Genomic DNA, 13666 nt, shown 5'->3' with positions numbered 1-13666 from the left:
TTTAATATTATTTTATATTTTACTATTTATTTAATTTAATTTTTTATATGATAAAAAATAATAGAATATTCAATAAGTATTAATATTATTGTATTTGTATAAATTGATTTAAAAAATTCAATAAATATTATAAATTTTAATATTTGTCCTTCTAACTTCTTCTTTATATATTCTACAGGATATATATTCAAATTTTTATATAAAATAATAATAAAAAAAATCAAAGAATTGATGCATTTTTTAAGAGAAAGGCTAATATTTAAGAAGGAGAACATATAATTTTTACAATATCAACACATGTAGATAATTTTTTTACTTTAATGAATCGCGAAAAAAGTGAGATACAAATTTTAAAAGTTCAAAAAGTTACATCTGATGAGTTTGACCTTAATTTTTTGGAACGAGATCCTGAAAAACGACTTTAAATTTGGCAATATCACCAAAACCAGAAAGATGAGATTAGACGAGCTTATCTTAAATGGGGTCTATATCAAAAGCATTTTGACAATTATCTTCTATGTGGCCCCCCAAAATTTTATTTCAAGTTCCGCCACTGACAGGCATAGTTGTCAGAACCGAACCGGTGATCGAACCGGTCAGGCTACTGGGTCACTGGGTCACTGGTTCAACCGGTGGGTCACTGGTTGAACCGGTTAACCCGGTCCCACATAAGTAAAATGTATAAAATAGCTAAAAACTTAAAAATTAAAAGTTAAAAAACATATCTCCAATAATATTTTAACAAACATTAAATCTCAAATCCTAAAAATAAGTAGTAATACGAGAATAAACATAAAATTTAGTACTATTAGTCTATTACATGAACAACTCAATTTAACATAATGAAAACAACAATTCATGGATTATATCCAAGGAGTAACTTCAAAGTCTGGAAATCTTTCTTCATCTAACAAATCTGGAGCTACATCCTGATTGGTTTCATTCTGATTTGCATTTTCCACAGAAGTATTATTAGCTTCACCATCATCTCGATCATCTTCCAGATTCAATTCATCTAGCATTTCAATAATGTTTCACAAATCATAATCAATAATACGGCAAAACATTTGGTTAAAGCATTACAAAATCATTCCTAACAACAACATACCCAAATCATCTAAAGTTGATTGAAGAGACATATTTGCAAGATCATTCCGTAAAGCATCAACTTCTTCAGGAGTTAAAACTGGTGGTGAATCTTCCATTATCCATTCTGAATGATCCTCAAATGCATCAAGACAAATTGGATCATAACTTTGCTTTCTCATTCGGTTCCTATATTATCAATTAACTTGATTATTCTTATTATGACTAAAAATTTTAAATAATGCCTTCAAGAAAGAATAATAAAAAAGTACCTTTGTTGTAGCCTTAAGTTGTAATGAACATAAACAAGATCATTAAGCTTTTGATGCTCTAACCGATTCCTTTTCTTTGAGTGAATGTGTTCGAAAATGCTCCAGTTACGATCACAACCTGAAGAACTGCAAGTTTGACTCAAAACACGAATTGCTAACTTTTGCAGGTTTGGTGCTCCACATCCATAAGATTCCCACCATTGATCTTAACATAAAAAGAAAACAATCACAATCATAAAAATCAAATCTTAAACATATCACAATCATAAAAAACTAATTTTAATACAAAATTTACCAGGCATCACAGTGCTTCGCTCACGTATTGCAGACTGTCTCCCAAAGTCTCCTTCAGCATTCTTAAATATTCTCTTCTCACTTGTCAATTTAGTAATCAAATCAGCATCACCGTAAGCATACCTCTCAATCACATCTAGTAGGCCAGAAATTGTGTCTTTGTGCTTGTCAAATTCTGCATAATTAAATCGAAAAGCTGGATTTAACCAATAACCAGCAGCATGAAGGTTTCTTTTAAGTTGTAAATCCCAACGTGAATCTAAAATCTTCAAATAAGGTTCAACAACCCTCTTTCTTTTTTGAAACCTCTTCACCATGTCTTCCCTAGCCTTATACATAGCTTGATAAAGGAAACCCATTGCAGCTCTATCTTCACTATCCACAATACGCAATACATGAACAAGTGGCTCCGTAAGCTTAACAATATCAGTGCATTGATTCCAAAATTTAGAATCTAAGACTTGATCCACAAACTTTTTTGCTTTGGCTTCTTTAGAGTAAGCTGAACTTGTCCATTCTCTAGATGTCACCATAGCTCTCAATGCATCCTTTTGAGCCAAAATACTTTGCAAAGCAATGAAATTAGTGGCGAATCGAGTTGGAGCTGGACGAAGTATTTCTCGGCCGCCTGTGAGCTGCCTCATCAAGTACAAAGGATGGCAGTGATTATAGATATATTTCGTAATCATTGAAGCTTGTGACACAGTTTCAGTCACTTCCACAAACTTCCCAATATCCTGCAACATCAGATTAATACAATGTGCCGCACAAGGAGACCAATACAATCTAGGAAACTCCGATTCCAACAACCTTCCAGCAGCAACGTAATTTGCAGCATTATCCGTCACTACATGTACAACATTCTCAGGACCAACAAATAACACAACATTCCTAAGCAACTTAAACAAAGCCTCAGCAGTTTTCGAGATATGAGAAGCATCAACTGACTTTAGGAAAACAGTTCCTTTAGGGCAATAAACTAAGAAATTAATTAAAGTACGTCTACAACGATCAGTCCATCCATCAGCCATGATAGTACATCCAGTTTGTTTCCAAATCACACGATAACCTTCAATCATCTTCTTTACATCTTCAACCAATTTACTCAACAAATATCCACGAACTCTTTGGTAATTAGGCCCTTTATACCCTGCACCCATGTTTGCAATAGCATCAATCATCGGCTGATAATAAGCTGAATTAACCGCATTGAATGGCACAGAGGCATCCATCATCCATCTTGCAATAGCAATATCACACTTCTCCACAATTTCTTTGCTTTGGAGAACACTTTTAATACTTGGTTGAGCTCCAGGTGTTGCTGCCGGTGGAAAAAAGGATTGTAATCCCTTGACTTGTTTTCCAACTCCCTTTCTAGAGCTAGGTGTTGGAATTCTTGATGCTTGTTGTTGTCACATCTCATTACGTTCAATCTCATCAAATTCCCTTTCAACGTCATCACAAGCACCATAACTTTCTGCATATTCTTCTTGAGTTTTCCTTTTCTTGGTTCGAAGATCTTCAATGTTTTGATTGAATTGGTGTCTCACCACAGCTGGCACCTTTCGACATGCCTCAATATCTCCGCCTTTTCCAGCCAAATGATGCTTAACCCGGTTAATTCCTCCACCTCTAATAAGCTTCTCGCAATAAATACATACCAAAGCAGTTTTTTCTTTATCCAAAACTTGTTTACAATGGCCCCATGCAGGATCAGTTTTTCCTCTGTTACTATTTTTTTGGGTTCCAATTGAAGGATCAGGAGTTGATCCTTGTTCCTGAGAAGTTGGTGTTTCTGATGGTGTATTTGATGAAGCCATCCTAAATTCCTAATCAACCAGATCCAAGACTAAATGACTAATCTCCAAGAATAATACACAACAATCCACTAAGGCACTAACTACTAATTAATATACAACAGCAACCAACAATGGATAATCAACAAACTGAAAAGAAATAAAAAAATAAATCAAGAAATGAGAGATCAAACAGAAAAATATGTGGTCTTGTTCATGTTCTCATCTGGACAGAAATCAACAATCTAAATTAAACAGAAATCAACAACCTAAAATTATTTGAACAACCAACAATCTAAATTCTAACACAAATCAAACAGAACCAAGTAACCAACATACATAATCAATCTACAATAATCAATTAACTTCAAAAAATTAAAAAATTAAAAATACTTAGTTACTTACCTGGCTGGACGGCTGAACCCTGGAGCTGGAGGAATGGAGCGACGAGCAGAGACCAGACCAGAGAAGAGGGAGACCGGAGCGACGAGCAGAGACGAGGGTGACCGGAGCGACGAGCAGAGAAGAGCGACGAGCAGTAGGCGATGATGGACCGTGGACGGGCTTCTGCCTTCTTGGCGGTGGTGAGTGGCGCACTGCTCTGGATGCGGTGGTGAGGTGAGTGCCGTGCTGGTTGAAGCTGAACGGGGCTGAGTGAGTGGCGCACTTCTCTATCTCTCAGCTCTCAGCTCTCATGGTGATGGTGTCATGGTGGTCTCTCAAAGTTTGGGAATGGGAAGGGGAAGTGTGAAACAGGGGATGGAGGCTAGGGTTACGGCTTACAAGTTACAGCACTCAGCAGCAAGTTTTTTTTTTTTTTAATAAAGAAACGACGTCGTTTCCAACGTATAAAACAAAAAAAAATTAATTTTCGAACCGGTCCGGGTTAAACGAAATCCGCCGGTTCATCGGTTCTGATCAAACCCGGCCGGTTCAATACGGGTCTTTCCGGTTCGACTCCTTGTCCGGTCAGATTACTCACCCGGACCAGTTATGGCACCGGTTCACCGGTTTTCCGGTCCAACCGGCCGGGTCGGTCCGGTTCTGACAACACTGCTGACAGGGGCTATCCTATCCTGTTTTGTCTATGAGTTGTAATTATTTTTTTATTTGGGGCTGTTAAGCCCCCTTTCTTTAAAAAAAACTGCAACAGTTCACTCGACGCCTACAACAGAACACGTGAGCATCTTCCGTTGATATATACTGAAAGGTTTGATGTTTGTGCTCTACTAATTGATACTTTCTTTTTCCTTTTCAACATTTAATAAAAATGTTTAAGTTTTGTGATTTTTATTTGTGTGTGACGGTACATATTTTTATCTTTTACGGGTTTACAAGTAACTAGAATAAGTATATTTTAGCTTTTTTTGTATTGTCTAGATGTATAAAAGAGTTAATTAAAATTTTTTTTGTTATTTTTTTGAGTCAACTATTTTAAACAAAAAAATTGTCTTGAGTCCAAAATTCTAAGCAACAGGATCCCTTTTAATAAAAAAAAAATAATAAAGTAACTGGGATTAAAAAGAACAACAACCACAAAATCCATTGAAATGTTATCACCCTTTAAATAGAGTTAAGATCCACAATAAATTAGTTCTTGATATTTCAAAATGAGAAATAATGTGATTAACAAGAAAAAAAAAGCTATGATAATATATGTAATTACTACTAATTAACTAAATCAAAATCAAACCAACTTTACCGTATTTTATTAATGTTTTCTTGAAAAAAAATATACTATAATAAATATCGAAATAATTTTGAGGAAATAAAAAATTGATATAATTTTTTTTCTTAATTGAAAGTAAATATATGTTTGAACATATTTTATTTTAGTGAATAAATATTTATTTGAATGTTATTAATTATAAAATTTTTTATCTATTTTATAGTTTAGTATATTTATGATCATTTTCTTTTTAAATATTTTGGAGTTATAATTTAAAATTTAGGGTGAAAATTTTTTAATTTAAGATCTGAAATTTGAGATAAATAAAATAAATTAAAAAAATTAACATTGGCATATTCGTTATTTAACATTATTAATTTTATTATTAATAAAATTCTTATCTTTTCTATGCATAAAAAAATTAATCCTAACAATTTTTACGTTGATTAATGGTTAATTTCTTTCCATCTTTGTGGTGTCACCTTATTTAACTGGCCTGATACTGATACTACTGATGAAATCTCAGATCAAATTTCTTTCATTGCCATCATCAAACAAATTTTAGATGAAGATGATGTTCACATTGGGATCCTCATCTTCTGAATACAAAAATAACACAATTCCGGGTGGTGAGTATTAATTTATGAGCATATAAACCGCCATAGTTTATGTTGGTTAGTTCCTTCTCTTCTCTGGCATCACCTTGTTTAATTGGTTTGATAAAGACAAAATCTCAGCCCATGTTTCTTCTTCTTTTCTTGCATACTTTCTTCAACTATCTAGGTAATACATATGCTTAACTTTGTCAATTCAACATTCTCTTGTTCATTGTAAACAACTGTACATACAGAAAGTGAAAGAATAAAGGTGATAGATATGGGGAGAGTGAAGGTTCCTATCAAGAAGATTGAGAACATAAGAAACAGGCAAATTACATTCTCTAAGAGGAGGAATGGCCTCGTCAAGAAAGGTTATGAGTTTTCTGTTCTTTGTTATGTTGATGTTGCTCTCATCACGTTCTCTCCTTCTGGTAGACCCGCTCTCTTCTTTTCTAGCACAACGTTCGATTACTCTGAGCACTACAAGAAACAAGGGGTTTAGCCACAGAAAAAATCATGCTAAACTTCAAGATAATGGTAGCAACTATACATTGGCCACGAAAAAATATTTGTGCCTAATCAGGGGGTTGCATTTTCAATTTGCCACAATTTTGGAGTTACTAGCCACAATTCTAAACACCGTGGAGACCTTCAAAGAGCCACGATTCGTATATCATTACCCATACTTAATATCGTGGCAAAATAAAAATTATCAAATTAAAAAGTATAATTCTACCACACTTCATCTGTAGCTAATTTGTGCAGGCCGGATTTTTCAGCTACAATATTTTGCGTGGCTAACGCCGGGTTATTTAAACACGCTATTTTTGTAGCTAACGTGCACTGGTTTTTATATTCCATTCGTGGCTAATTTATACTAATTTGCTACATTTTTTTCTGTATTTAACTTCTTTTTTATTGTGTCATAATATGTAGCTTTCGTTTTAATTTGACCGTGACTCATTGAACAATTTTATTAAATTAAAATTATATTTACGTATATATCATTAATAACGTAAGTCAAACTTTATAAATATATAATATTTAATATTTTTTAATAAAAAATATAATAAAGATAATAATAATAATAATAATAATAATAATAATAATAATAATAATAATAATAATAATAATATGACAAGTCTAAATTTGTATACAATAAAAAATAAGAAAAATTTTAACATAAATAATTAAAATTCTAACATGTTCTAGAGTAAATATATTTAAAATTTTAATTATTATTTATTAACTATACTAACTAAATGTCTGACATATCACCAGACATACTAGGTACTTCATCGCCATATTTTGATGATAAAAATTTGTGCAGAGCTGTCAATTGAATTTTGGTTTCTTCATATCCGTCTAACTTTTTTTCTAATGTTTCAACCTTCTTTTCTAAATTTAACACATGCTGCTCAGATACGTTGCTGGAGACTTCTTCGGTTGTAAATCCAAAAATACGCTTAGACTTGCCAAAACCTACTGGACATACAACACTACTAAAACCTCGCACACGCCCTACATTTTCAGAACCAAAGACCTTTCTAATTGCATCATTAGGATGAGCTAACACTTTCGAAGGTACTCCTTCAGCAGCAGCACGTTCTTGATCTTCAGGCAAATGCTCTAATATTTGCTCCTACACAAGAAAAAAAAATTAGATTAGTGTATACCAAGTTTTAATTTATAAAATTAAATTATACATTAAACTAAAACAAATAACATAATAACTTACCGCTAAAATGTGCCTACCATTTACATAATTTCCATTCTTCTTCACCAGAGTCGACAGAATAACTTCACTCCAACATACAGGTCTTCCTAACTTTTTTTCCTATCATAAGACAGTTACATTATCAACGCTTTTTTTAGAACAACTACAAATACAATAGGAATAAACGTTAAAATACCATTTCATTTGCTCTTCTAGCATTGCTTTTACTACCACCAGCATGTGATACATGAAGCTTCTCTCGATTTTTTCTATTTTGCAAGCACTGTTTCTAAAATTTATAATCACAAAAAATAAAGGTAATATTGTTATAAAAATACAAGAAAAAAGATAGCTGTAATAAAAAAAATAATAATAATATAACAGTAGTACTACTAAAAGAAACATTATTCTATTACCTTTGTCTTAGGATTTGTGTAGTGATGCACAAAAGCCGCCCATTCAATAGGAGGTATATCTGAATCAATCTTAGTTGCTAGAATTTCTTCTTTTGTTTTATTAGGATAAAAATAAATATTCCGTAACGAATATTTGTAGGCTTTCCATTTATCACCCAATGTCTTTAGTGCCCATTTAATGCCAGCAGCATAATCAAACTCAAAGTTTTCCTTCAAAATATTTATACATAATGTTAAAATTTATATTGTTCATCCCTTTACTTATTTTAACATTTTAAGTTAAAAATAAAAAATAAAAAACAGACCTAATGAGTGAAAAAACAAACCAATTCTACACAATGAATTTTTTAAAATAGACCTAATAAAAATATAGCCAGATACATGCACTTTCCCAATAACATTAATATCCTCATCTCATTTTATCTCTTTTTTAAAACGTACAAATACTATTAATCAAGCTAGCCAGCATGCATTTTTCAAAACACTCATAGTTTATCAACATTGTTTGTATTTCCAACAATACAACCAAATTTAAATAAGGTATCATCACTCTTATTTAATACCAGATCCAATCCTCTTATCTTGTCTATTTCAAGTAGTACTCTTTCGAAAATTTTCTCTTTATTAACTATTCTTAAGCTGTTTTTTTTAATGTTTGCATAACTCACATCTTTTGAAAACATGATATCTAAATAGTTTATGAGTACAAGACATATCAAAATTTTCAAGCTAATATAATATTATCATATTCCAAAATCACAGAAGAGAAATCAAAAAAATATACAGGAAATTAAATGAAAAAATATAAGAATTAAACAAAACTAAACATTAAAAATGAAAAGGCGCATAGATTAAAAAGATAAAGGTAAATTTTAAAAGGCAGAAAAAATTTTAGTTTTTTCTAAAGTATACATACTTACTTCAATATAGTTCCACTGCTTTTTTGTGTTGTCTTCAGGCATCTGATCCCATCTTTGAATTAAAATTGGACACAGCGTTGCTCTACGGGCCATTAAACCCAGAAACCGTACCAATAAATTTGCGCCATTATCTCGACCTTGTCCATGGCCATCAAGTTCCATCATGACTTTTTCTTCCTTTTTCAAATACCAAACTTGAATGGCACTCATTTTGCGAAATTTCTTCGGCAGAAGTGTCTATAAACGAATGCAACATTGAATAAAAGAAATAAATCAAAGATTAGAACATAAAAAAATCACGTAAAAATTTGAAATTACATCTACCTTTGACATTCACAACTAAAGGGTCGTTATGATCTTTTTTAGTGAGTGCAGTCACTATATCACGCTCATTCGTCATGTCTATACCCAAAGATCCAGCATCCCCTTGGTCGAGATTTATTTCATCCAAACCCTCTGCAAATTCTTCATTGCTGTTGATATTTTGTGGTTGTCGAAGTTCTGCTAGAAGGGTCTCTCCTGAACTATTACGTTTTTGCTTCATGAAAAAATTTGCCAAAACAAACTAACAAATAACACTAAAATGAAGAAAAAAAATTGTTCGGTATTTTTTATTTGGAGAATGTTGTCATATGAGACGACTCATATAACGTGTTAAAGGAAGTACCTTCACGTGCTATAGAGTAACAGATTCAAAATAAGACGTGAACAGAGTGATGGGTGGTTATCTTAAGTTTCCGCCAAAGGGTATAATAAAAATTAAGCGCACTTTGAAATTTTAAATCTTGAATATTCAGAATAGTCATGGTTGTTGTTGCCGTCTTTTTACCTTTTTTTTTTTATTTTGAAATTTTTTTTTTAATTCTACTTTTTATTATCTATTAAATAAATTTTATATTAATTTATTTCTAATACAATAGTTATTTATTTATTTATTTTTTAACGGTCAAATACGATTAGAAATTTAATTTTTAATTTTTAATCTATATATTTTTATCTTTAATTTTTGTAATAATATTAAATAACGTAAAAATCATTTTAATAAATATATGACCCTCACAATTTCTCACTACATGTGAATGATGATTCAAACGATGCACTATAATTTAATTATTTTCCTATTTTGCACGAAACAATAGTAAGAGTTATACATTAACTCGGTTTTGTAAATATTTTTACCTAAAAAATTTAATGTTTGTTAAATTTTAATTACTAAGTCCATATTTAAAATTTAATTTTATAAGAAAAATTATAAAATTTATTTAATAAATTTTACACATTCGTTTATGTTACTACTTAATAAAATTAAGAACTTTTATAGAAGTGAGTACATAATCATTAATTTATTAGTATTAATTTTCTTACAAGTAAGATTGACAACTTAATTCAGATATGAATTTATGTCGATCTTGAATTTTAAATTAAACTAGTTCATTATTTTGTATTTTGTGAATCAATTTATTAGAAAGGTGATGAATCAATTTTTGCTTGATCCCTTGATGTATTTTGTGCTTCTTTTCTTGTTTTTGTTTTGAGTTCAGAGTGAAAAGAGTGATTAAAAAAAAACTAAGAAAAATTAATATTTTAGTAAAAAAAAATTAGACAATACTTGGAATGGAAAGTTTATTAAACCTTTAAAAAACTCCATATTAAGAGTAATTTTTAGTGTTTATTTTTTAATTTATTTTTTAATCTAAGTCGTCAATGATAAATTTTTCAAAGAATTAATAAAAAAAGATGTCTTCTATAATTTAAGTTGTTACTAACAGATTTTTCATAAGTTTAATAAAAAAAATAGCTAATTATCCTCTTATCTTTAGTTTTTGTATTGTCTTTTATTATATTTCTCATAGTTTTATTATATTTTTCATAACTTTTGTATTGTCTTTAGTTTTTGTATTGTCTTTAAGCAGAAGGAGAAGGATTCTCAATACCTTCGATTTAGGAATTTATTAGAGTTTTTTTCTCTTTTTACGTTTTAACTTTTATCTATAATATATTTTAAAATATTTTATTTTAAAATGATATTCATTTATTTTCATTTAATGATTAAATTCAATTAAGAATTTGATTTGTTAGTTTGAGCTTGTATATTTTTTATTTTTTATTTTTGTTACAATAATATAAAGTAAAATGTAATTAATATTATAAATAAAAATTTAAAATAAAATAAAAATAATTAATTTATTTATTATTAACTAATGAAATAAAAAATTATGTGAAACAAAATGTAACCTAATAAAACGAAGGATATTATGAATAAAAAAGTGATTCATTAAAATAAAAATAATATAATAAAAAATTAGTACTAAATATTAATTACTTGCTATTGTATTTGACAAATTTAATTTTTCTTTACATACTAACATAATAAAACATACAGTAAAATTAATATTTATCTACAATAATAATTATAAAAGAAATAATTAATAGTATATTCTAATTAAATAATAGTATAAATAAAAAACTTAATTTATAATTTCATAAAATAATTTTTAAAAAAATAATTATACATATAATAAGAGTACAGTACTCACAAATATATGTAGTGAGTACTAAATTATATAAATAAAAAACTAATTTTTTTACTTATCTTCAATTATTTAAATTTAACAAATAATAAAATAATTTATTTTTTGTAAAAAATTTACTGAAATTTTTTTTTACTTCAAAATTACTAATTTTTTATTACCTATCCAAATTATTTTATCTTAGTTAGATAAATTTTATCTTTATAATTAACTTAATTATTAGAATATAACTTTTATTTTTATAATTATTTGTTTTATCTAATTTTTTTTATATTTTTAAATTTAATTTCATAAATATGTGTTGATGTTAGGATATTTAAAAAAATATTATAAATTGATCATGGAAAACAAACAGAAAGAAGTAAGGGAAGAGGTTATAATTTGATTTTTATTTTTAGGAGAAGAGAAAAAACACTTTTACTAAAATAATGAGGAATATAAACTTTAAATTGAAAGGTTACGATAAATATTGTTTGTGGCAAAATGTTAAATTTTAGCCACTGTGACAATGTTTCGTGCTAAATATAAGACACGTTCATTTATTTTTATCACGTTTCAGTGTTCGTGGTTAAAATTTAGTGGTTAGACTCCGTTTTTGTGGTAGTGGAGGTACAAATATTTATTCATTTTTATGGAGTTATTATTAAGTACTTTGAGAGTACAATAAAATGATTTACTTTTTTTAATCATTTTAACTACAGACGTTATAATTTGGATATTTATGATCATTTTCTTTTCAAATATTTTGGAGTTATAATTTAAAATTTAGGGTGAAAATTTTTTAATTTAAGTTCTGAAATTTGAGATAAATAAAATAAATTAAAAAAATTAATGTTGGCATATTAGTTATTTAACATTATTAATTTAATTTAATTTTATTATTAATAAAAATCTTAAAAAATATCAAATGCTATTAATAAAATTCTTATATTTTTTATGGATAAAAAAATTAACCCTAACAACTTTTACGTTAATTAATAGTTAGTTTCTTTCCACCTTTATGGTGTCACCTTATTTAACTGGCCTGATACTGATACTAATAAAATTTTAGTTTAAATTTCTTCCATTACTATCACCAAATAAATTTTAGATGAAGATGATGTTCACTTTAAGATCCCCATCATCTAAATATGAAAACAACACAGATATCGGCGGGTGAGTACTAATTTATGAGCATATAAACCGTCATAGTTTTATTTTGGTTAGTTCCTTCTCTTTTATGGCGTCACCTTGTTTAATTGGTCTGATAAAGACAAAATCTCAACCCATGTTTCTTCCTCTTTTCTTGCATACTTTTTTCATCTATCGCCGCCTAATAGGTAACACATATACTTAACTTTGTCAATTCAACATTCTCTCGTTCATTGTAAACAACTGTATACACATAGAGAGTAAAAGAATAAAGGTGATAGATATGGAGGGAATGAAAGTTCCCATCAAGAAGATTGAGAACATAACAAACAGGCAAATTACATTCTCTAAGAGGAAGAATGGCCTCATCAAGAAAGCTTATGAACTTTCTATTCTTTGTGATGTTGATATTACTCTCATCACGTTCTCTCTTCCTGACAGATTCACTCTCTTCTCTTCCAGCACAAAGTTCAATTACTACACACTACAAATATTTATTCATTTCTATGGAGTTATTATTAAGTACTCTGAGAGTACAATAAAATAATTTATTTTTTTATTATTTTATACTACATACGCTAAAGAATTTTATCATAAATACTCAACTTGTTATTTAATTAATATATAGTGTAAGAGTTATAATTTATATCTTAATAATTTTTTATTTTTATGTAAAGTACGTTAAATGGGTTATAATAGCACATTGAACCAAAATCAAACCAACCTTACTATATATTTACTTAATATTTTATTAATTTTTCATGAAAAAATATACTATAATAAATATCGAAATAATTTTGAGGAAATAAAAAATTAGTATAATTTTTTTCTTAATTGAAAGTAAATATATATTTGAATATATTTTATTTTAGTGAATGAATATTTATTTAAATGTTATTAATTATAAAATTTTTTATCTATTTTATGATTTAGTATATTTATGATAATTTTCTTCTCAAATACTTTAGAGTTATAATTCAAGATTTAGGGTGAAAAATTTATAATTTAAGATCTAAAATTTGAGATAAATAAAATAAAATTAAAAAAAAAGCTAAGGTTGGCAAATTGGTTATCTAACATTATTAATTTTATTATTAATAAAAATCTTAAAAAATATCAAATGCTGTTAATAAAATTCTTATCTTCTTTATAGATAAAAAAAATTAATCCTAACAATTATATTTAAAAAAATTAAAGAAAAAAGTACAAATTAAATAAATAATATAGAGATAAAA

At 28.5% G+C, this 13666-nt stretch overlaps 2 protein-coding genes across 2 annotated transcripts; both read right to left on the bottom strand.

Annotated features, from left to right (window-relative positions):
- Positions 1 to 863: 863 nt before the first annotated feature.
- On the bottom strand, positions 864 to 3472 carry LOC130945598 (uncharacterized). The gene is made up of 5 exons (XM_057874307.1): positions 3079 to 3472; positions 1654 to 2973; positions 1359 to 1563; positions 1109 to 1275; positions 864 to 1015 (listed from the first exon to the last, which is right to left on the bottom strand). The coding sequence occupies exons 1-5, from the start codon at positions 3470 to 3472 to the stop codon at positions 864 to 866; spliced, it is 2238 nt and encodes a 745-aa protein (XP_057730290.1).
- A 3502-nt stretch (positions 3473 to 6974) lies between these two features.
- LOC130945597 (uncharacterized) lies at positions 6975 to 9313 on the bottom strand. The gene is made up of 6 exons (XM_057874306.1): positions 9149 to 9313; positions 8770 to 9006; positions 7850 to 8059; positions 7630 to 7722; positions 7455 to 7553; positions 6975 to 7358 (listed from the first exon to the last, which is right to left on the bottom strand). Exons 1-6 carry the CDS (start codon positions 9311 to 9313, stop codon positions 6975 to 6977), a joined length of 1188 nt encoding a protein of 395 aa, XP_057730289.1.
- Positions 9314 to 13666: the final 4353 nt, after the last annotated feature.

The sequence above is a fragment of the Arachis stenosperma genome, chromosome 8 (genome assembly GCF_014773155.1).
Source record: "Arachis stenosperma cultivar V10309 chromosome 8, arast.V10309.gnm1.PFL2, whole genome shotgun sequence".
Lineage (NCBI taxonomy): Eukaryota > Viridiplantae > Streptophyta > Magnoliopsida > Fabales > Fabaceae > Arachis > Arachis stenosperma.
The sequence above is the reverse complement of the archived record's forward strand: the minus strand, read 5'-3'. Positions and strand labels throughout refer to the sequence as shown.

Excerpts from the sequence above, each read along its gene's own strand:
- LOC130945597 (XM_057874306.1), bottom strand. The coding sequence starts at position 9,313 with ATGAAGCAAAAACGTAATAGTTCAGGAGAGACCCTTCTAGCAGAACTT. Across the intron at positions 7,723-7,849 it reads ACACAAATCCTAAGACAAAG|AAACAGTGCTTGCAAAATAG; the intron begins GTAATAGAATAA and ends TATAAATTTTAG. Across the intron at positions 7,554-7,629 it reads CTAGAAGAGCAAATGAAATG|GAAAAAAAGTTAGGAAGACC; the intron begins GTATTTTAACGT and ends GTCTTATGATAG.
- LOC130945598 (XM_057874307.1), bottom strand. The coding sequence starts at position 3,472 with ATGGCTTCATCAAATACACCATCAGAAACACCAACTTCTCAGGAACAA. Across the intron at positions 1,276-1,358 it reads AACTTAAGGCTACAACAAAG|GAACCGAATGAGAAAGCAAA; the intron begins GTACTTTTTTAT and ends TTGATAATATAG. Across the intron at positions 1,016-1,108 it reads ATCAACTTTAGATGATTTGG|ATGAATTGAATCTGGAAGAT; the intron begins GTATGTTGTTGT and ends TTGAAATGCTAG.